Source organism: Gossypium hirsutum, chromosome A02 (genome assembly GCF_007990345.1).
Source record: "Gossypium hirsutum isolate 1008001.06 chromosome A02, Gossypium_hirsutum_v2.1, whole genome shotgun sequence".
NCBI classification, from domain to species: domain Eukaryota; kingdom Viridiplantae; phylum Streptophyta; class Magnoliopsida; order Malvales; family Malvaceae; genus Gossypium; species Gossypium hirsutum.
The window spans coordinates 32,585,417-32,608,325 of NC_053425.1; the positions used below are offsets into that span (position 1 = coordinate 32,585,417).

The 22,909-nt window shown below is 34.2% G+C and overlaps 1 protein-coding gene and 1 pseudogene across 1 annotated transcript; one reads left to right on the top strand and one right to left on the bottom strand.

Annotated features, from left to right (window-relative positions):
• Positions 1 to 18,003: 18,003 nt before the first annotated feature.
• Positions 18,004 to 18,955, top strand: LOC107951982 (uncharacterized; annotated as a pseudogene).
• Positions 18,956 to 19,532: 577 nt separating this feature from the next.
• Positions 19,533 to 22,463, bottom strand: LOC107951981 (dolichol-phosphate mannosyltransferase subunit 1). Its single transcript, XM_016887184.2, has 8 exons — positions 22,125 to 22,463; positions 21,274 to 21,373; positions 21,139 to 21,172; positions 20,987 to 21,063; positions 20,862 to 20,887; positions 20,602 to 20,766; positions 20,396 to 20,510; positions 19,533 to 19,827 (listed from the first exon to the last, which is right to left on the bottom strand). The coding sequence occupies exons 1-8, from the start codon at positions 22,217 to 22,219 to the stop codon at positions 19,723 to 19,725; spliced, it is 717 nt and encodes a 238-aa protein (XP_016742673.1). The 5' UTR covers positions 22,220 to 22,463; the 3' UTR covers positions 19,533 to 19,722.
• Between the last annotated feature and the right edge of the window lie 446 nt (positions 22,464 to 22,909).

A 22,909-nucleotide genomic window follows, 5' to 3' on the forward strand; every position in this document is an offset into this window, starting at 1 on the left:
TTCATTTTAACAAATTCAAAAACGTTTATTCAACTCTTAATTTTTTGAATTATTATAAAACATTAATCCATTTACCTAAAAATCATTTAGAGCGAAAGTTTACGAAAAATTGAGATGTTTAGCAGTACAGTTCGTGATCGAGAAACCATTGTTTTGTAAACCATCGTTTTAAACGAAAACTTTTCGATAAATCATGCATAATCAAGCAAAAAAACCAAAACCAATAGTTAAAAGTCCATACAATCCCAAAATATGCAAACTCTCATATCTTAACGCAACTTAATAAACCATAAACAAACAAATAGTTTATAGGAGTGGTCACATCGTGTCCTCCGCTGCATCGATCTCCTAAGTCTGGGGAGTACTAACAGAACAGACAAACGGATGTGAGTTTACGTAAACTCAGTGTGTAACCAACAGATATAAGCATGTAATAAGAGCAGAATCATATACTCAGTCAAATACAGATACAGATTCGGCCTACGGCCATCTCAAATATAGATACAGATATACAAATTAAAATCAAAATCAAATTTCTACCCCCATCCTTTACACACCATCTCCAACCATCCCTACTCCCATGTGGGGTTTAAAACACCCACCTCTGCCCTACAACCATGTTGTACCGAGGCGGTACATAACGATATAATGTAGCCATGATGCCAGATAATAGGCATAAACTGCCTTTCAGAACACTTCCTCTAATATACATCATCCTACCCCAATAATAGTAAAGAACATACATAAAATTAACAGATAAAGCATGCTTCACATGCTTTTAGAAATAGATAACAGATAAACAACATAGGCATGCTCATAACCATATTTCAGTCTAACAGATCACTTGGTTTTAGGGTTAGATAGCATTTACCGACCCTATGGTAGGGCCACAATCGATTAAGATGACCCGTGCGACCCTACGAAAAATTTCAATATAATGGACCACACACCTAGATTGGTCTTGCCCGTGCGTACACATGGCATGGCCCAAAACCCACACGCCCATTTGGTTTAGCTTGTGTGTCCACATGGCCACATTCTGGCCCTCACTCAGTTGTGTCTAGCGCACAACCTGGCCTCATCAATCACACGGCCGTGTCGTCGTACACAGCCTACCACACGCCATGTGGCGTCACAATGGGGTTTTTTGGCTTTCGTTGAATCACATTTTTCTGCGTTTTTGGGTACACATCTGTTACGATTATGGTGTGAAACCACTCTTGAGACCTTCAAAACCTAAAACATAGAGTTCAGACACCCAATTAGCAGTTTATTACAAAAAAATACAAAATCTTGAATTAATGCACAACACTTACCAATGAGCGAACAGAACCTAACGCGATTAGGTTATCAGAACGAAACTTCATGGCTCACCACCTCTCCTATACACAAATAAGCAGAAAAATAGTCCCTTAACTTGCATACCAAAACGCCAACACAAATATTAAGCCCTAACCAACGAATTGAAATACTAAGTTACAAAACTAAAATCCCACTTACCGGAATAGTAGGAAACTTTGAGATACCGAAGAAGAAAAAAATTACGATGTAAAGAAAAAATGAGGAAGGAAAAAGAAAAAGGGAAAAATGTAAAGAAACGAGACTCACGTTAGAAATTTTAGGGAGAGAAAGAAAAAAATAAAAATAAAAAATAAATGATGATATGAATCCTTATTTACTCCCCACTACCCCTTAACATCCAACTTCTCAGAATCCAACTCCATCAAGACTCTATTAGGAAACTGAGCAAAGGATTAGCATTACCCTCATGCAAAGTTTTCGAACATAAGACCTCCATCCACTAACTCCTCACCACTCGAACCAGTAGGCTATTTATAGGTAATTAAATATAAGCCCGCGAACAAGGATAAGGCTTAATTAAAAAAATCATAATTTGCTAAGTATTACGCTATTTTGGCACACACTTTGACAGGATGTCGAGAGAGCACCAGCGTCGTCAACTCTCACGACGCCTACTTTCTAGGGAGCATGGAGAACAATATGTACTCGACCTTGCCTACTTTATTGCCCTCGCCATTCGCACTTAACCACTAAAGTAGAATACACACTTGTGTCAAATTTTACAGAAGCAGAAATAAATAATTTAGGGTTTTACATGATAATATTAAGTTGAAAGATGCTAATTTCTCACATGAGGTCTAATGACCCCTCTTTACATGAATTATGGCTATGAGAATTCATTGGATTGCTTGAATACGGGAAAAGTTATAAATACTTCTTATGTCTCTATTAAACCTATGTAAGCTTGGTAGAAAGGTTAGGATATAATTGACATGCCAATTAGAGTCTTATATATGATCTTATTGGAGTTTTGTACTAATGTAACATGGGGTTTGGAGTTATGTTTTGATACCCGGAGTTCTAATATGTTAACTTATGGTCTATAATTTTATGTAGACCATTAGGCATACACTACCTCTTCGTAGGATCTTATGATATACTTGGAGTTTTGTGCCTTCAGGAAATGCCTCTCGATTCTCATATGATGTATTTAGATTTCTTGTAGTGTTTGAGTCCTATTTTACTGAGAGTTCTATTTTACTGAGATACAATTGGCATTAATTCAAATTTACTAAAAGTTAATAACAAATAAATAGTTTAAGTACATGATTTAATGACATGTAAATTTTCTTTGTTTGAATGAATAATTGCTTATATAATTGATAAATCGTAATTTATACATATTTTCCTCCATGTTTAACGCATTTATGGATGATTCCCATTAGAATTGGTGATTCGATGCTCCTAATGCTTTAATTTCATGTTTACACTAGGAGAGCATAAGATAGCGAAAGGAACGAGAAACGGGCCAAAAACGGAGAAATAGGCCAAAGTACGAATTAACATAGCCTGGACCTCCTCACACGGGTAGACCACACGGCCGTGTCAATCTGGAGAATTGGAGCATGACTCAGACGGGCATAGCACACGGCCATGCCATTCAATAGGCTTGAACACAGCCTGAAGTAATCACACATGGCGTGTCAACGGACGTGTCCCTGCTAAGCCAAGTTAAGTCCAATTCAGAAAGGCCACTTGGAAGGCTTCTAGGCATTCCAAAGCCTATAAATACAACCCTAGAAGAGGAGAAATGGAGATGGAGAAGGGGAAGTAAGGAATTATCCAAGGAAGCCGATGATCCATCTAGAAGTCGATTCATCATCAAGACTAAAGATCTCTCCTCAATTTCCCTTCAGGAGTTTTAGGTTTCTTTATGTTTTGTATTTTTTATTCTTCTGAGATGTTTCTTATTTAGTTATGAACTAATCCCTAAATACTAAGGGGAATGAAACTAAGATGAATCTTGTTATTATTTTCTGATTGTAAGATAAATATTTAACCTGTTCTTAATTATGTGTTCTTAATTCTTGTTTTGATATCCCAGGATACTGATTCAAGATAAGCTTTTACACAGAGGAGAATAACCTGCTAAGAGTACATTCATCATAATTAAGCAGAGTTGATTGCGCGCTAGAATAGGGTGACAAGTTTTGCCGAATAAGGGTGAAACCTAATAATGGGATCCATAGTCGAGTTAATGAACCCTAAAATGTTAATTAGAGAAAAGTCTCGGTTATTCAATCTAGGGATTAGACGTTATTAGTCTTGAATAGGGATAATAACATAACTTAGGGATCTTACGGAACAAGTTGAATGAATAAATTGTCCGGTTTGGAGCCAGAATAACAAGTAAAGTCTAGGTGGATTTTTCCTTAGGTTTGTCTTAAGTCAATCGATTTTCCCAAAGCAATTCCCCAATTCTTTTCTCTGTGCGTTCTTAGTTTAGATAATTAGTTATTAAAACAAACCCATTATTCTTAGGCTAGATAATAAAAGACAGTCCTTACTAGTATTTTAGTTCATTTGGGTTCGACAATTCGGTTTGCTAAAATATACTACTGTTCGATAGGTACACTTGCTATATCGCGATAATAGTTAGTCCAAGAACAAGTAATTATAAATATTTAAAACCTATCAAGAAACCTCACGATCAGTTTTGGTGCGTTGCTGGGGAACTAAAATATTAGGAACGCTAAATTTTTATTACTTAGCATTTATTTTTCTTGCAATTTAATTTAATTTTATTATTTTATTATTACTATTAATTTACTTTTCTTTCTCTTGGCAGGTTTTATGGTTTTATGACTAGAAGAAACTCGTCGGACCATTACTTTTGACGAAGAAATCGATCGCACAGTTCGTAGAAACCAAAGAGAATAAGGCGCAGCTTAAGATACACAGAGAACGAGCAGGAAGGCAATACTCAACCTCCAACGACGAGGTGGCTGAAAACCAAGGCAATCAGCTACCTCTGCAATTGCGGCTATATAATCCTGCTCCACGTACTATGTATGATTATGCTAAACTTTCTTTATAGGAACTGAATCTAGCATAGCTAGACCGGCTGTAGCTGCAAATCTTTGAACTGAAACCTAACACAATTCAAATGATACAGTAGTTGTTCAGTTTGATGGTTTGCATGATGAAGATCCAACGCTCACTAGCAACTTTCTGGAATTTTACGATACATTTAAAATCAATGGTGTTCTGATGATGCCATTCGTCTTCAGTTATTTCCTTTTTCATTGAGAAACAAAGCTAACAGTGGTTGAACTCGTTACCACGAGGGTCATTACTATTGGGAACAAATGATCGAAAAATTCTTACTAAAATATTTTCCGCCAACTAAAACGGCTAAATACGTAATGATATCTTTTCTTTGTGCAATGGATTTAGAAACACTTTACGATGCATGGGAGAGATACAAGGACTTACTGAGAAGGTGCCTCATCATGGGTTACGCTTTGGCTTCAAGTTCAAACATTCCATAATGGTCTGAATCCTTCGAATCGACAAATGGTTGACGCTATCGATGGTAATCGAATAGTGGTTTCGTGACCATAAATCCGAATAGAAATAATTATTTTATAATTATTTTTAGGTTTATGATGATTGCATGATTGTGTGAAAATTTCGTGATGAAATTCTATGCCTAAAGTGCTTAAATTGAAAGTAGGGACTAAATCGAATAAGTTGCAAAACTTGCATTCTAGAAGTTTTAGTATGAAATTGTTTGGAATATTAATGAGGAGGTCTTAAATAGCAATTTGACCAATTTTAAGTTCATGGACAAATTAGGACATGGAAGGAATTTTTGGAAAGTTTAGTAGTAAGGGTATTTTGGTCATTTAGTTATTAAAATGAATTAAAAACAAAATTAAAAGCCAATTTTTGTCCATCTTCTTCATTAGGCCGAAATTTCAAGGGTTCTCCATAGCTAGGGTTTGTTTCAAGCTTCCAAGCTCCATAGTAAGTGATTCCAAGCCCCGTTTTTAATGATTTTACGATTTTGAGATCCCGGTAACTCGATAAAGCTTATGTTAGCAATAATTTAACCTAGGGTTTATATTTGGAAAAATACCCATAGGTGAAATTTGTGTATTTGATGTTTTATGATAGAATATGAAGTTTTAAATTATGTTAGACAACTTGTACTACTCGATTTTAAGCAAAAACGAGTAAAAGGGCTTAATCGGTAAAAATACCTAATAGTCACAAGTACATGTTAGAGTGAGAATTTGATGTTGCCATAGAAGAGAAAAGTGATCAGCATGTTGTAAACATAAGAATAAGGAATAAATTTTAATCCCGAGCCTAGGGGCAAAATGTAAATATGCAAAAGTTTAGGGGTAAATTGTAATTTTGCCAAAATTTGAGTTAAGGATTAATTTGATAATGTGAGTATTAAATAAGCTAAATGTGTTATTTTAGATCAAGAAAGACGTGGAATCGACCTCAATCGAGGAAAAGAAAAGATTGTGGACTAAATTGCAAAATCTTTGTATTTTGGTACCAAGGTAAGTTCATGTGTAAATAATGTATCATAATGGTTATTTTTAAGTTATTGATGTTAATTATATGTTATGCTGAATTTTATTATGAAATGTATGCTTTGTGGTTAATTTCAAATAATATGTAAATTATGTGAACTACTTGTTAAATATAATTGTTACCGAGTATTGATTTCGGCATTCTACGGAAGACGGCAAGGATAAGTGTTCGAGGAAAATCCCGTTTGAACCTTAGGAATAGATTAGGATACAAGTGACATGTCACTAGGATGTTGAGCATCCGAACTCGTTGAATTGAGTCCGAGTTCACTTATGGATGCGAATGTCCAAACTCGTTGAGTTGAGTCCGAGTTCGCTTATGGGCGGGTTACATGATTGCTTGATTGCATATATGGCACTTATGTGCAAGTTATCCATGTATCCGAATTATATTCCGATGTGTTCAACGGGTAAAGTTCTACTCAATGGGGAATATTCGAGATGTAAAGAGAAGTATTGGTGAGTGATGTGAAATGGTTATTTTGGACAGGTATGTATTTAACCCTCGGGTTGAGTATTGATACAACCACGATAAGGTAATAAGATGATGAAAATGATTAAAAATGTGATATGTGTTTTAGTGATACATGCTAATGTTGATTGGTATGACTGTTTGTTATGTTACTTATTATTTGCATATGAACTTACTAAGCATTTATGCTTACTCCCTCCTTCTTACTCATTGTAGTTTTGGACAAGCCAGCTCAGGAGTCGGATAGGTCGAAGGCTCAGTCACACTATCCGGAAGACTTTTGGTAATGGCTTGTAATTTAAGTATGGCATGTATAGCAATATACTTTTTTTGTGTAAATGATCTTATGGTATGGTGATGGAATGGTTGAGGAAATGCTTGATAATGATAAATTATGAAATATTTAGTTTAGATTATATTTGATGTTAAGGAAAATTATTAAGATACTTAGTGCATAAAAACTCATAAAAGGGATGAAATTTGCCATAAACAGAATACTGCAGCAACACTGATGCGAGTTTAAAAATTTACTAAAAATCATAGAAATTGAACTTGGTGATGGAATACATATCAAATTGAAGCTTATTATGTCTAGTTTCACATGAAACAAATGAAATAGGTAAAGGAATTATATGTTACAAGATATTTGAATTTAGTGAAACAGGGTCATAGCAGTTTCTAATCCCTGTTCCAACTTTAGAAATTCCCATAAATTGTAAAGATATAATTAGGTAGTGTATTTTATATTTCAGAATCCTTATTGAGTCTAGTTTCATTAGAAACAAACCTCATAGTCATATGGATTTTTTACAGAGAGAAATGTGGTTCGTAGTAAACAGAGGTCAGACCAGTCAAGTCCTGAAACAGGGGTAACTTAACTAATAAACTGTACTAATTGGCCAACCAAAAATTCTAGAAAAAATTAGTAGATAGGTATATGAGTCTAGATTTAGGAAAATTTACGATCTTGATTTGAGTTTCGTAACTCGAGATATGATTTTCTTGTGACTGTGAGCAAGTAGCTTAAAAGCTGTGAATAGAAATAATAATCCAAAGTTCTAAATATGTTAAATTAAGCTTAGTAACACCTCATACTCGACTCCGGCGACGGTCTCGGGCGTGGGGGCGTTACATTTAGTGGTATCAGAGCAGGTTTAGTCGTTCTCGGACTACGTGTTGTATGTACAGATTTTGCTATACATGTCATATGTATGAATTGTGATAGTGTGACGACTTCTGACCTTTTTAAATGATTTTTATATAGTAAATGGATCCCGATCCAGCTGTGGCAGATGAAGTAGAGAGTAATGGCCAGGTCCGGCTGAAGGGCAGCGCCGACTGAAAACCCACCTCCTACTGTTGGTCAGGGAGGAGGAGAAAGGGATCGGGAAGCCTTTCTCCAAATGATGAGTGCATGGTACTCTGAGTTCGTTCGTACGAACCCAATGTACGACCTCCCCCACCTCCCCCAATTCCTCAACCTGTACCCCGATGCCTCAAGGTATGGCTATGATAAAATTTCACAGAACCCCCGTTGACAGAATTCGTAACAAGGGGCTGAAGAATTTAGAGAAATATTGATGATGATGCAGAGAAGCAGAGTTCTGGCTTGAAAATTCTATCCGGTATTTGATGAATTATCTTGTACACCTGAAGAATGTTTGAATGTGCTACATCTTTGTTGAGAGATTCAGCCTATAATTGGTGGAAGACTTTGATTTCGGTGGTACCAAAGAGAGGTAACTGGGAATTCTTTCAAGAAGAGTTTCGGAAGAAATATATTAGTGAAAGGTTTATTGATCAGAAATGTAAAGAGTTTCTTGAGCTGAAGCAAGGTAATATGACAGTCTCAGAATATGAAAGAGAGTTTGTTCGATTGAGTAAGTATGCCAGGGAATATGTTCCTACAGAAGCCAAGATGTGCCGACGATTTGAAGACGGGCTCAACGAAGACATTAAAGTATTTGTCGGGATCCTTGACTAAAAGAAATGGAGTATTGGTTGATCGAGCTTGCAAGGCTAAAGAACTACTTAAAGAAAAGAAAAAGGTAGAGGCTGAGACTAGAAATTGGAAGAAAAGACCGATGAGTAGTTCATTTTCACAGCAACCTAGAAAGTCAAGGAATATGAATCCTCGTTCCCAAGCTTCAGCTGGACAATCATATGGGAATTATAAGAAGCAAAATGTGGGTCCTAAATCTCAGAATACTTTTGCAGCCAGTGTAGGGAACTCGAGATTTGTTAAACCCGAGTGCCAGCGATGTGGTAGAAATCATTTTGGTCCGTGCAGAGCAAATGAATGTTTTCGATGTGGTTCTCCGGATCATTTTATTAGAGACTGCCAGAGAGAGCTGAGAAAGAAAAATTTCAGAATGTAAAAGCTAGTGGTGCAGACTCGAGGGGAAGGTATCCGAGAAAAGTTGGAAGTGAAACAAGTAGTAAGAATGTAGCCAGGGATGCACCGGTTAGACCTGAAGGAAGGGCTCCGGCTAGAACTTATGCTATTAAAGCGCGTGAAGATGCTTCCTCACCTGATGTAATTACTGGTACATTTTCTCTCTATAATGTTAATGTTATTGCTTTGATTGATCCCGGTTCTACTCATTCATATGTGTGCATGAAATTGGTGTCTAGTATGAATATACCTGTTGAGAACACAGAATTTATGATTAGAGTGTCGAATCCGTTAGGCAAATGTGTGACTGTTGATAAAGTATGTAAGAAATGTACTTTAATGATTCGGGATCATTACTTTCCGGCCGACTTGATGTTGTTGTCGTTTGATGAGTTTGATGTTATTTTGGGTATGGATTGGTTGACATTGCATGATGCTAAAATAAATTGCAAAGAAAAGGTTATAGAATTAAAGTGTGAAAATGGTGAAACTCTGCGGGTTGAATCAGATAAATCAGAGGCATTGCCTAGTGTGATTTCTTCAATGTCGGCTCAAAGATATCTGAGAAAGGGTTATGAAGCTTATTTGGCATATGTAATTAATACAAAAGAAGTTGAAAAGAAAGTTGAATCAGTGCCGGTTGTGTGTGAATTTGCGGACGTATTTCCAGAAGAATTGCCGGGTTTGCCTCCAGTCAGGGAAGTAGAATTTGGTATTGATTTGATACCGGGAACAGCTCCGATTTCGATTGCTCCGTATAGAATGGCACCAGCAGAGTTGAAGGAATTAAAGTCGCAGTTGCAAGAGTTGACTGATAAAGGTTTTGTGAGACCGAGTTTTTCACCTTGGGGTGCTCCCGTGTTATTTGTGAAAAGAAGGATGGTTCTATGAGGTTGTGTGTTGATTATCGGCAGTTAAACAAGTGACAATCAAAAACAAGTATCTGTTGCCAAGAATTGATGATTTGTTTGATCAGCTAAAAGGAGCGACATGGTTTCAAAGATTGACTTGAGATCTAGGTATACCAACTGCGGGTAAAGGAGTAGATGTGCTAAAACTGCTTTTAGAACAAGGTACGGTCATTATGAATTTTTAGTTATGCCATTCGGGTTGACAAATGCTCCTGCTGTGTTTATGGATTTAATGAATCGCATATTCGGCCATACTTGGACAGATTTGTTGTAGTGTTTATAGATGATATTTTAATTATTCAAAAGATGAGACAGAGCATGCTGAGCATTTGAGGATAGTTTTGCAAACTTTGAGAGATAAGCAGTTGTATGCTAAGTTTAGTAAAAGTGAATTTTGGCTCCGGAAGTTGGATTTTGGGTCATATTGTTTCAGTGATGGTATACGGGTTGATCCTAGTAAAATTTCAGCCATTGTTGATTGGAAACCACCGAAAAACGTAACTGAAGTTAGAATTTCTTGGGGCTAGCTGGGTATTATCGGCGGTTTGTAAATGGATTTTCTATAATTGCTGCTCCTATGACTAGACTACTCCGAAAGGATGTTAAATTTGAATGGACGGAAGAATGTCAACAGAGTTTTGAAGAATTGAAAAAGTTATTAACTGAAGCACCAGTGTTGGTACAACCCGAATTAGGTAAAGAATTTGTGGTGTATAGTGATGCTTCTCTAAATGGTTGGGTGTGTACTCATGCAAGAAGGAAAAGTGGTGGCTTATGCTTCGAGGCAGTTAAAACCTCATGAGAGGAATTATCCTACTCACGATTTGGAATTGGCTGCAGTGGTGTTTGCTTTGAAGATTTGGCGACATTATTTGTATGGTGAAAAGTGCCGAGTATATACCGATCACAAAAGTCTTAAATACTGATGTCACAAAAAGACTTGAATTTGAGACAGCGAAGATGGTTGGAGTTATTGAAAGATTATGAGCTTGTTATTGATTATCATCTGGGAAAAGCGAATGTGGTTGCCGATGCTTTAAGTAGAAAGTTGTTGTTTGCTTTGAGAGTTATGAACACTCAGTTGAAAATGTCAGATGACGGTTCGATTCTAGCAGAGTTAAGAGCAAGACCGATGTTTTTACAAGAGATTTCTGAAACTCAGAAAAATGATCAAGATTTGCTAGCCAAAAGAAAACAGTGTGAAGCTGATACGGGATCAGATTTCAAATTGGTTCTGATGGGTGCTTAATGTTTAAAGATCGGATTTGTGTACCGAAGAATGAGAATTGATTCAAAAGATCCTACAGGAAGCACATAGTGGTTATTTCTCGATTCATCCGGGTAGTACGAAAATGTATAATGACTTGAAGAAATGTATTGTGGAATGGAATGAAAAGAGATATATCAGAGTTTGTGTCCAAATGCTTAATTTGTCAACAGGTGAAAGCTGAACACCAAGTACCTTCAGGATTACTCCAGCCTATTATGGTTCCTGAATGGAAATGGGATCGGATTACTATGGATTTTGTTTCAGGATTGCCATTGACTCCGGGAAAGAAAGATGCCATCTGGGTAATAGTTGACAGATTAACTAAGTCGGCTCATTTTATCCCGGTACGTACGGATTATTCTCTTAACAAGTTGGCTGAACTGTATATTAGAGAAATTGTTAGATTACACGGAATACCATTATCGATTATTTCAGATAGAGATCCAAGGTTACCTCGCGATTTTGGCAAAAGTTGCAAGACGCGTTAGGTACGAAGTTAAATTTCAGTACTGCTTTTCATCCACAAACTGATGGACAATAAGAAAGAATAATTCAGATTCTTGAAGATATGCTTAGATGTTGTGTATTGGAATTTCAAGGAAGTTGGGAAAGATACTTACCGTTGGTGGAATTTGCTTACAATAATAGTTATCAGACGAGCTTGAAAATGGCACCTTATGAAGCATTATATGGTCGTAAGTGTCGAACGCCATTGTATTGGACTGAACTCAAGGAAAATCAGATTTATGGAGTTGATCTAATAAAAGAAACTGAAGAAAAAGTGAAGATAATTCGAGATTGTTTGAAAGCTGCTTCAGATAGACAGAAATCTTATGCAGACCTAAAGCGAAAGGACATTGAATTTCAAGTTGGTGATAAAGTATTTTTAAAGGTGACTCCGTGGAAGAAAGTCCTTAGATTTGGACGGAAGGGCAAATTAAGTCCGCGTTTTGTTAGGCCGTATGAAGTAATTGAAAAAGTTGGACCGGTAGCATATCGGCTAGCATTACCACCTGAATTAGAGAAGATTCATGATGTGTTCCACGTATCTATGTTACGTCGGTATCGTTCGGATCCTTCACATGTAGTTTCACCAACAGAAATTGAACTACAACCAGATATGACCTACGAAGAAGAACCGATTAAGATTTTAGCTCGAGAGGTCAAACAACTAAGGAATAAAAATGTTGCACTTGTGAAGGTGTTGTGGCAAAGGCATGGAGTAGAAGAAGCTACATGGGAATCCGAAGAAACTATGAGAAATCAATACCCACATCTGTTTACCGGTAAGATTTTCGAGGACGAAAATCCTTAAAGGGGGAGAGTTGTAATATCCCGAATTAGGGCCTAATCGGAATACTGGTTTCGTGACCATAAATCCGAGATAGAAATAATTATTTTATAATTATTTTTAGGTTTATGATATGATTGCATGATTGTGTGAAAATTTCGTGATGAAATTCTATGCCTAAAGTGGTTAAATTGAAAGTAGGGACTAAATCGAATAAGTTGCAAAACTTGCATTCTAGAAGTTTTTAGTATGAAATTGTTTTGGAATATTAATGAGGAGGTCTTAAATAGCAATTTGACCAATTTTAAGTTCATGGACAAAATTAGGACATGGAAGGAATTTTTGGAAAGTTTAGTAGTAAGGGTATTTTGGTCATTTAGTTATTAAAATGAATTAAAAACAAAATTAAAAGCCAATTTTTGTCCATCTTCTTCATTAGGCCGAAATTTCAAGGGTTCTCCATAGCTAGGGTTTTTTTCAAGCTTCCAAGCTCCATAGTAAGTGATTCCAAGCCCCGTTTTTAATGATTTTTACGATTTTGAGATCCCGGTAACTCGATAAAGCTTATGTTAGCAATAATTTAACCTAGGGTTTATATTTGGAAAAATACCCATAGGTGAAATTTGTGTATTTTGATGTTTTATGATAGAATATGAAGTTTTAAATTATGTTAGACAACTTGTACTACTCGATTTTAAGCAAAAACGAGTAAAAGGGCTTAATCAGTAAAAATACCTAATAGTCACAAGTACATGTTAGAGTGAGAATTTGATGTTGCCATAAAAGAGAAAAGTGACCAGCATGTTGGAAAACATAAGAATAAGGAATAAATTTTAATCCCGAGCCTAGGGGCAAAAATGTAAATATGCAAAAGTTTAGGGGTAAAATTGTAATTTTGCCAAAATTTGAGTTAAGGATTAATTTGATAATGTGAGTATTAAATAAGCTAAATGTGTTATTTTAGATCAAGAAAGACGTGGAATCGACCTCAATCGAGGAAAAGAAAAGATTGTGGACTAAATTGCAAAATCTTTGTATTTTGGTACCAAGGTAAGTTCATGTGTAAATAATGTATCATAATGGTTATTTTTAAGTTATTGATGTTAATTATATGTTATGCTGAATTTTATTATGAAATGTATGCTTTGTGGTTAATTTCAAATAATATGTAAATTATGTGAGCTACTTGTTAAATATAATTGTTACCGAGTATTGATTTCGGCATTCTACGGAAGATGGCAAGGATAAGTGTTCGAGGAAAATCCCGTTTGAACCTTAGGAATAGATTAGGATACAAGTGACATGTCACTAGGATGGTTGAGCATCCGAACTCGTTGAATTGAGTCCGAGTTCACTTATGGATGCGAATGTCCAAACTCGTTGAGTTGAGTCCGAGTTCGTGAAATGTAACTAGGCATCCGAACTCGTTGAGTTGAGTCCGAGTTCACTTATGGATGCGAACGCCCGAGCTCGTTGAGTTGAGTCCGAGTTCGCTTATGGGCGGGTTACATGATTGCTTGATTGCATATATGGCACTTATGTGCAAGTTATCCATGTATCCGAATTATATTCCGATGTGTTCAACGGGTAAAGTTCTACTCAATGGAGGAATATTCGAGATGTAAAGAGAAGTATTGGTGAGTGATGTGAAATGGTTATTTTGGACAGGTATGTATTTAACCCTCGGGTTGAGTATTGATACAATCACGATAAGGTAATAAGATGATGAAAAATGATTAAAAATGTGATATGTGTTTTAGTGATACATGCTAATGTTGATTGGTATGACTGTTTGTTATGTTACTTATTATTTGCATATGAACTTACCAAGCATTTATGCTTACTCCCTCCTTCTTACTCATTGTAGTTTTGGACAAGCCAGCTCAGGAGTCGGGATAGGTCGAAGGCTCAGTCACACTATCCGGAAGACTTTTGGTAATGGCTTGTAAATTTAAGTATGGCATGTATAGCAATATACTTTTTTGTGTAAATGATCTTATGGTATGGTGATGGAATGGTTGAGGAAATGCTTGATAATGATAAATTATGAAAATATTTAGTTTAAATTATATTTGATGTTAAGGAAAATTATTAAGATACTTAGTGCATAAAAACTCATAAAAGGGATGAAATTTGCCATAAACAGAATACTGCAGCAACACTGATGTGAGTTTAAAAATTTACTAAAAATCATATAAATTGAACTTGGTGATGGAATACATATCAAATTGAAGCTTATTATGTCTAGTTTCACATGAAACAAATGAAACAGGTAAAGGAATTATATGTTACAAGATATTTGAATTTTAGTGAAACAGGGTCATAGCAGTTTCTGAATCCCCTGTTCCAACTTTAGAAATTCACCATAAATTGTAAAGATATAATTAGGTAGTGTATTTTATATTCTCAGAATCCGTATTGAGTCTAGTTTCATTAGAAACAAACCTCATAGTCATATGGATTTTTTACAGAGAGAAATGTGGTTCGTAGTAAACAGAGGTCAGACCAGTCAAGTCCTGAAACAGGGGTAACTTTAATTAATAAACTGTACTAATTGGCCCAACCAAAAATTCTAGAAAAAAATTAGTAGATAGGTATATGAGTCTAGATTTATGGAAAATTTACGGATCTTGATTTTGAGTTTCGTAACTCGAGATATTATTTTTCTTGTGACTGTGATGCAAGTAGCTTAAAAGCTGTGAATGTAGAAATAAATAATCCAAAGTTCTAAATATGTTAAATTAAGCTTAGTAACTCCTCATACTCGACTCCGGCGACGGTCTCGGGCGTGGGGGCGTTACAGGGAAAACTATTGAATCAAAATTGTAATCACAAATAATGTCATAATTGAATCTCCAATGCAGTCAAAACATCTAACAATGCAAAGAAACTTGTAATTATTATATATTCCCAACTTTCTTTGAGGATTCACTCATCTTTGTGCATTGTGGTGGAGCAATTGGAACATATACACACATACAAAATTTCAAAGATGATAAATATTTAGCTCTTGATAAAAAACCAATTATAATGGGAGTATTTATAACTTATTGGTTTGATGCGTACAACATATAAATCAATATAATCTCATGCTGAAATAGAAAGTTTAGTTCTCATAAGTAATGATTTAACTATTAGTTGGAGGCATTTAATAAATAATTCAACTAAATCATTTTTTGTGTGAACATGAGTTATAGGATGTTCAACTTTTATCCCAATTGACATGCAATAATCATTGAAAACTTGGGATGTAAACTCATCAACATTAGCAAGATGAATTGTTTTAATTGCATAATATGAAATTAATCATTTAAACAAGTAATCTTGCAAACGACAGGTTGCAAATTGATAACACATATGTGATTATTTTATAGATGCATCTACTAAAATCATATAATATCAAAACTATCCACATGGTGGATGAATGGGCCCAATTTGTTTCAGAAATATAAGACATTAAATCTCAACTTTAGCTAGTGAGTTTCTAATAATCAATTTTCATTGAGAACAAGCAACATATAAGAATTCTTTTAAATTAAAAAATCTTCTGGATCTTTAATGGATGTCCATATGATATCTCAATTAACTTTTGCATCATATACTATTCAGGATGGTCTAACTAGTCACGCCAAGTAGTAAATGCATTTGTATTAGTAAACTTCTGGTTTACTTTAACATGTGTTTCAATTGTACTAAATTGTAACAAATTGATAATTTTATTATTATTCCTTTTAATTTGTATCCACATATAAGAACTATTGTGACATTTACTGTTGAAAATGTCTAAACCAATGTGAAATCTATAATGCCACCAAGTCAATAGATATAATTTCCAAATAATTATATGTAATATTCGCTTCAGGGAATATGTCAAAATCATCAAATATCTAAAAAAATTTGCAACTTTAGGTGCATCCAATCATAACGAGTTTTAGATAGAATTATCATATTTCATTGCTTATAAAGAGATCTTTCATAGTCAAATATTTTACTTTCAACCCCTTAATGGGGATGATAACAAAAGAAGATCACAAGGATTATAAAATAATAACTCAATCCCATTTTTTATTCATATGAAATATAATATTTTTCTAATTCACAATCTCAATATGAGATCCATTACAAATAACTTTTAAAAGTAATGTATTAACCATCACAAATTCTGTGCTTTTTAGATAGTGATATATTAGCTCTTCTAGAGCTTTCGACTAATTTTGTACTATCAAATATTGGAATAATATTTGTTTGTTTTAGTACCAAATAAGATAAATATTTTCTATCTGTAATGATAGAATTCATTACTACATTTTCATATCTTCATTAAAGAATATTAAGAGAAACAAAATATTTGGGCATACGCCACATATGTGGCCAATAATCTTATCATATCACATTGATAACAAAAGTTATCTTTACCCTTTGAAAAAATTATCTTGAGAACTCTCATTGTTCTCTTATTTATTACTATGTTCCCACTTTTAGTGGTCCATGAGTATATCTTTTATTTTCTTTGTGTTTACATTCACTTTGGGAATGCAACAAATCTAGTAGGACGGATTTATAAATATCTCAATAGATTCTTTATTTGATAATCACCATCAAAATATGCGCGAGATTTCAAATCAAAATCTATCTATGCATATTGTCATGATTAGTTTCCAATTATAATAGATATAATATAATAAATAAAATATAATAAAATATACCTGAAGATTTTTAATATCATCATCATCACCATAATCCATTATGAGATTGAATCTTTCAACATCCTGAAGGTGAAGTTGTAAGGGTGAAAGTTTAATATGAAGGAGGAATTGGATTTGAGAGATGACTTCGAAAGATTTTAAAAGAAAATAAAAATAGAAAATCATCATGCTGGTAACGTATTATAAAATAAAGAGAGAATAAAGAATAAAGAAAATACGAAAGTAATATAGAATGTACATTATTGATAAAAAAGGGTGATTACAATGCTGCATCAAAATATCTATTTATAGCCATAATAAGTATAAAAAATGTAGAAATCTAATTCTAATAACTATTAGAATTTAAAGTACATTAAAATTTTATCTTGATCATTATAGACATCCAATTAATAAGATATTAATAACAAATTTAATTTATTTAAACTAATTAGCATTTAAAAAATTTTAAATTCTTTATTTGTATGCATTAGGATTTTGCTACCTAGTAATTGAATTAACCGTATATGTTCAATAATAATAAATTAACCGCATTAGATTATTGAGAGCAATATTTGTCTAACTTTTGTTGAGTTATTGTATATAAAAAAAAAATTGTTAAGTTATATGTAAATAAAAATTGTTAAATTTATGTACGGAATTGAAAAAAATTTTAAGAAAAAGTGTTTGACTTCTTGTATTAAATATTAATAAAAATATATATATGATATGCTATTGATAAAAATTTTAACCTTCACAAATAAAATTAAAATAATAACAAATATCTTATAAGATATAATAAAATAATTAAAATATAAATATAAAAAGATGACACAGGACAACTTTTAAAGTGGAATTAAAAAATTCCACCGTTTTTATATGAAATGCTAACCCAATGCAAATATATATTAAACGTAAATTGTAATTGTAATCAAAATGGTAACTGAGAAAAGAATCCAAATTAAATGTTAACCGTCAGATGAGATAATAGAATATGACCGTTTGAAACGCTCCAGTCCCCACCGCAAATTTAAATTTTAAACCAGTTATAAAGTTTTGGTCAATACCCTGTTTCTCTCTGAATCTGTGCAGTTTCTTTTCTGCAAGAGAAAAAAAGATATCTTTGAATCATGTCGAAGATGAAATATGATAGTAAACCTACACTAGCCGCTAAATCGCCTATCCGCCTACGACCCCGTCGCTCCCTTCCATCAAATTCTGCCTCCCTGCAAACCCCTCCAGGTTCCTTTTTCTTTTCTTTTATTATAAACCATTAATAGTTTTCATTTCATTTCATCTTCTTTGTTTCTTTTTTGTTAAAGGTTCTTTAACGAGATCCCAGAAGCCGATTCTTACTTGGGGCATCGAAGAATCCGAGATTCGACCCGAGTATCGCTCTATTTCTTGTGATTTACGAGTTTTGGCTCGGACGGTTAGAGATGAATTTGGAAATGGGGAAACGGAAGCCGCTGGTTTAGGCGAGAAGACTGTTCTCAGCGTCACCAATTCTTGTCCAGTGTTCGAGAGAGAGGTCGGTTTTACGAGGAGTACTCGGCGAGAAGAAACGAGAGGCTTAAGAGGAAGAAAGGCGAAACCCAGAATGAATCAAAGACTGGGCACCATCTTGGAGTAACGGTTGAATCATCAAAAAGAAGAGGGTCGTCTAAGAAGCTGGAGAGCTTGAGGAAGTCGGTGGAGATTCAGACACCAAGGTACCTGCTCCGAAGCATGAACAAAGAGAATAAGAAGCCTCCTCTCCCTGTCTCTGTCACTGCCACTCAAAAGAAAACAAGAGCTGGTAAGCTTTGAAATTTGGGATTCTATTCAAGTATTTGAATATCAACCATAGATTTTTTTTCATCTCCCAACTATGTTTCCTTCTGGTTGCTCTACCAGATGTTTGTTTCTCAATATTTGAACATGAACAGATGCTCACATGTTATCCTCTATTCATTCAATAATTTCTTTCATCTGATCCTTGACGACTGAGCAATAATAATAGCTTAGGGGATTTGCATCTCATTCCTCAATATCCCACAAACTAACCAGAAATAACAATATTCGGCAAATATAACAAGGAATATTTTAGCATTGTTTTTTAAGAAATTCTTTTAAAAAATCCTTTGAAAAACTAATTTTGAAGTTTAAGATTTAAGTGTTTAATATTGTTGTCAAAAAGAGCTTTTAATAAATAAAATGTCCATATTAAACATAGTGTTATAAAGTAATAAACTAACATTTAAATAATGTTCAAATTAGTTAATATTATGATATTTTTAATAATAATGTAAAAAATAATTTATTATAATTTATTGTCAATATTTTAATATATGAAAAATAAATTTTAAATATTTTTTTAACAATTAATCAAAGAAGGGAAAATATTTTGTGTTAGAGGGGTAAAAACATAATTAAACTATCAAAAATGCTTCTGAAAGGAAAAGGCTAAAAATTTTAACTTCTATATTTGGGGAAAAATACTTTTGAAAAATTAAAATTTTTCTTCAAAAGTTGCTTGTTTAACAATCCTTTTGGATTCAAAAGTGGTTTCATGTCAAAAATACTTCTAAAAAATACTACTAAACGCAGCTGAAGAAAGTTTGTTGTTAAGCCTGTAAAATGCAATCCCGCCCTAGGTTTTGCATCTTCAATTCCATTGAATAACATCTTCAATCCAGTAGCAAAATACCAACTAAATTAGCCATCAAAAAGTCAGGTTACAAAGGAACTAGTAAGAACTAAGCCATAAAAATTGTTCGCTGCAAAGCTTACTCAGCCAATCTCAGGGCTCATGTTGTGACCAAAAGATATGAAAGGCCTTTAAGATACTCTATAATTTCAGATCCACCAAGCTTTGAACTTCCGAACACTCTATCAACAAAAGTTATTGGAACCTGTAAATGGTAGAAAGTCAAAATCAATGAAAATGCAAAGGATTAAATAAGTTGTTTAGCTGCACGGTTTATTGATGTTCGAACTGCAAATCTTATAATAAGACTTAAAGAAGGGACAGGAAGAAAACCAAAACCATACGAGCAAACTCCAATGTAGAAAATATCTGTACAATCTGGTTCAACGCAAGACATAACATAACTAAGTGGAAAAGTTTATACATACAAGTAAGCAATTACATTACATTACAATGGGGTCATGGGGAAGGGGTTTATAGACACAGGGATTGAATCCTAGACCTTTTCCCAATCAACTTGAAACCCACACACGATTGGCAAGTGGAAGATTTTATGATGCTCCCTATAATGAAATCCAATTGACAAAGAAAAATATGAAAGTCGTCTTTGCAGAGATATAGTTGAAAGAATAATCTGACTACTAGAGATCAGCATCCAAGTTAGTTGTCGAAGCCGACAACCAAGTGAACTAGTCAATGATAAAAACAGTTCATTTGAAGTTGGACTATCTGTCTGTTCATTCATAAGAATGCAACTAAGAAATTAGTTATACCTCTTCAATGTGATAACCTTTCTTTGAAGCCCTAACAATCATCTCCATTTGAAATACATATCCCTTGCTAACACAGGAGCTAATGACATCTTCAAGCACTGATTTCTTATAAAGCCTTCAATAGAAGGAAAAAGAATTGTCAGCAATAAAGCTACGAGCCTATGACAGTCTGAAATGGTCATTTCTTTAAATCAGTTCTTACATACCTGAAAGAGCCAGTTAAGTCTGATACACCAGGCCACAAAAGAGTTTGTGCAAGAACATTGGCTCCCCTACTTGTTAGCTTGCGCATCAGATTCCATCCATGCACGCCACCACCTCTGACATATCGTGTTCCAGTAACTATGCTGGCACCAGTTTCAGACTGCTTCCTATAAGATGTCATGGGCCAAAATATTACAAAGATTTGAGTAAACTAGACGCAATTATGAACCTTAAAAGGGTTATTAACCAAAAGATTTCTCACTTGATGAAGCTTGGCAAATATTTTGGCTGCAAAACAAGATTGAAGATATCTTATACATTATAGAAAACAAGAAGTGAATGGATTTAACCGGAAGAAGAGGCATAAAGAAACACCATCATACTTACATGATGTGACAGATCAGCATCCATGATTACAACAAAATTTCCAGAAGCATGCTTCAAACCGTGAATGTAAGCTGTTCCTGAAAGTTGAAACCGATAACAACCCCAAGGTCAGCTCCACCTATTACTCCTGAAAGGGAATAGGTCTTACTTACCCAATCCAAGCTTCTTAGGTCTAGGTCTCAATAGCTGCAACAGTATGGAAACACAAGCAGAGGTGCACAGGAATTGATCAGCAAAACGGATTACATATAGATCCAATTTTGAAGGTAGATGAGAATGGAACTTACAATACGATCTTCACCATACAGTTTCTGCAATTGTTTCACAACTTCCTGAGTACCATCAGGGCTCCCATCATCCACAACAATTATTTCAAAATCAACATCCCTACTCCAGGCAAGATCACAAGTAGTTTACATAAATATGACAGATATTGCAAGCTACCACAGTATAAGAGGAAAGGTTTTTAAGGTAGGTACACTTATCTCGCGAAGTGTTAGGCCAGTTACACTGTCATTAATTTTTTTATGAAAATAAATCATTTATGCCCCATGACAGACACAAAGCAATGGCATAGTGGGAAAGGTGGAAACTAATTCAAATAATGTACTGATTTGTAGTGAAAACTTTGGCCCCAAGAACATCAAATTTGAGAAGTTTTAACATATAGCCACTTGAATTTACAAAGACTAGAAGAATACTACTAAAAGGACAAAAATAGGATCATTGATTAAACTCCTACGGTTTAATTTCACAAGGCTGTTTAAGTATATAATTAATTCATATGCATAGGCACCAAATCCCGGGGGGAGGGGAGTGTAGAGTTATATAAAAACAACAGACGCTTCAATTTATTGCCGGATAATTTATTTATTCCAGAAAACAGAAACTAAATATGACAGTATTGTCATATTTATGTATACTCATTATCCAATTCAAATCATTTGCATAAAATGAAAATACTGAACGGGACGCCACTCATAAACACGATGAATACAAGAGGGGCAGAAGAAAGAGCACGAATTTGAGATATGTAATCAGATCTCGATAGGGCACGTTAAAAATACTAAAATTACGAGTTCAGCGATCAAAGAAAAGAAAAATTAAAAGGAGAGAGAATTTAAGTTGGGAGAAATACCGGAGATGTTTGAAGATGAGATAGACGATGAGAGCAATGTTGAGGCGCTCGTTGTAAGTAGGTACTATAATGCTGTAGTTGTTCTTCTGCTCCATTTTTTCTTCTTCTGTGTGAAAACCTTGGCCTAAATCTTTATTTTCTGTGTGTTCTTTTGTTTCGCTGATTCATTTCTCCGAATTTTTCAACGATGAATCGGGATGCTGACTTTGCTTGCTAGACTACCTTGAAATTGGGCTAAGGCCTAGGAACAAAGCAGGCCGCTTCAACCGAGAAGGTACCAACTCGGTTAAGCTCATAACCCGACTCCCATAATTGAGCTACAATGCTACAAAAGAACAAAATGCTAAATGAGAAGTTTTTTATTGGTTTAAATACTAAAAATCCCTCGAGTTTTACTCAAAGTTCGCAGAATCCTATCTGGTTCAAATGACGGCAAATTTTTATTTCAAATGGAAGTTTATTTAGGTATAAATTAAAGATTAAGGATTTATTTAGATATAACTAAAAAGTGAAAAAGATTTACAAAGCTAAAAGTATTAGGGAAGTTTTTGTATTAAAAGTTAGATTATATTTATTCTTTCATTTAAAATATGAGTAAATTAATACTCTACATTAAATTAAAAAGCAAAGTGAACTTTTTAATTATTTCGTCACCACACCAATTATTAGCATTATAAATGTATAAAAATTTTAATAAAAAAGATTAATATATTCTTTAATTTAATATATAAAAATTAATTTACTTATTTTTTAAGTAGAGAGAAAAAAGGCAAATAAATGCCTAA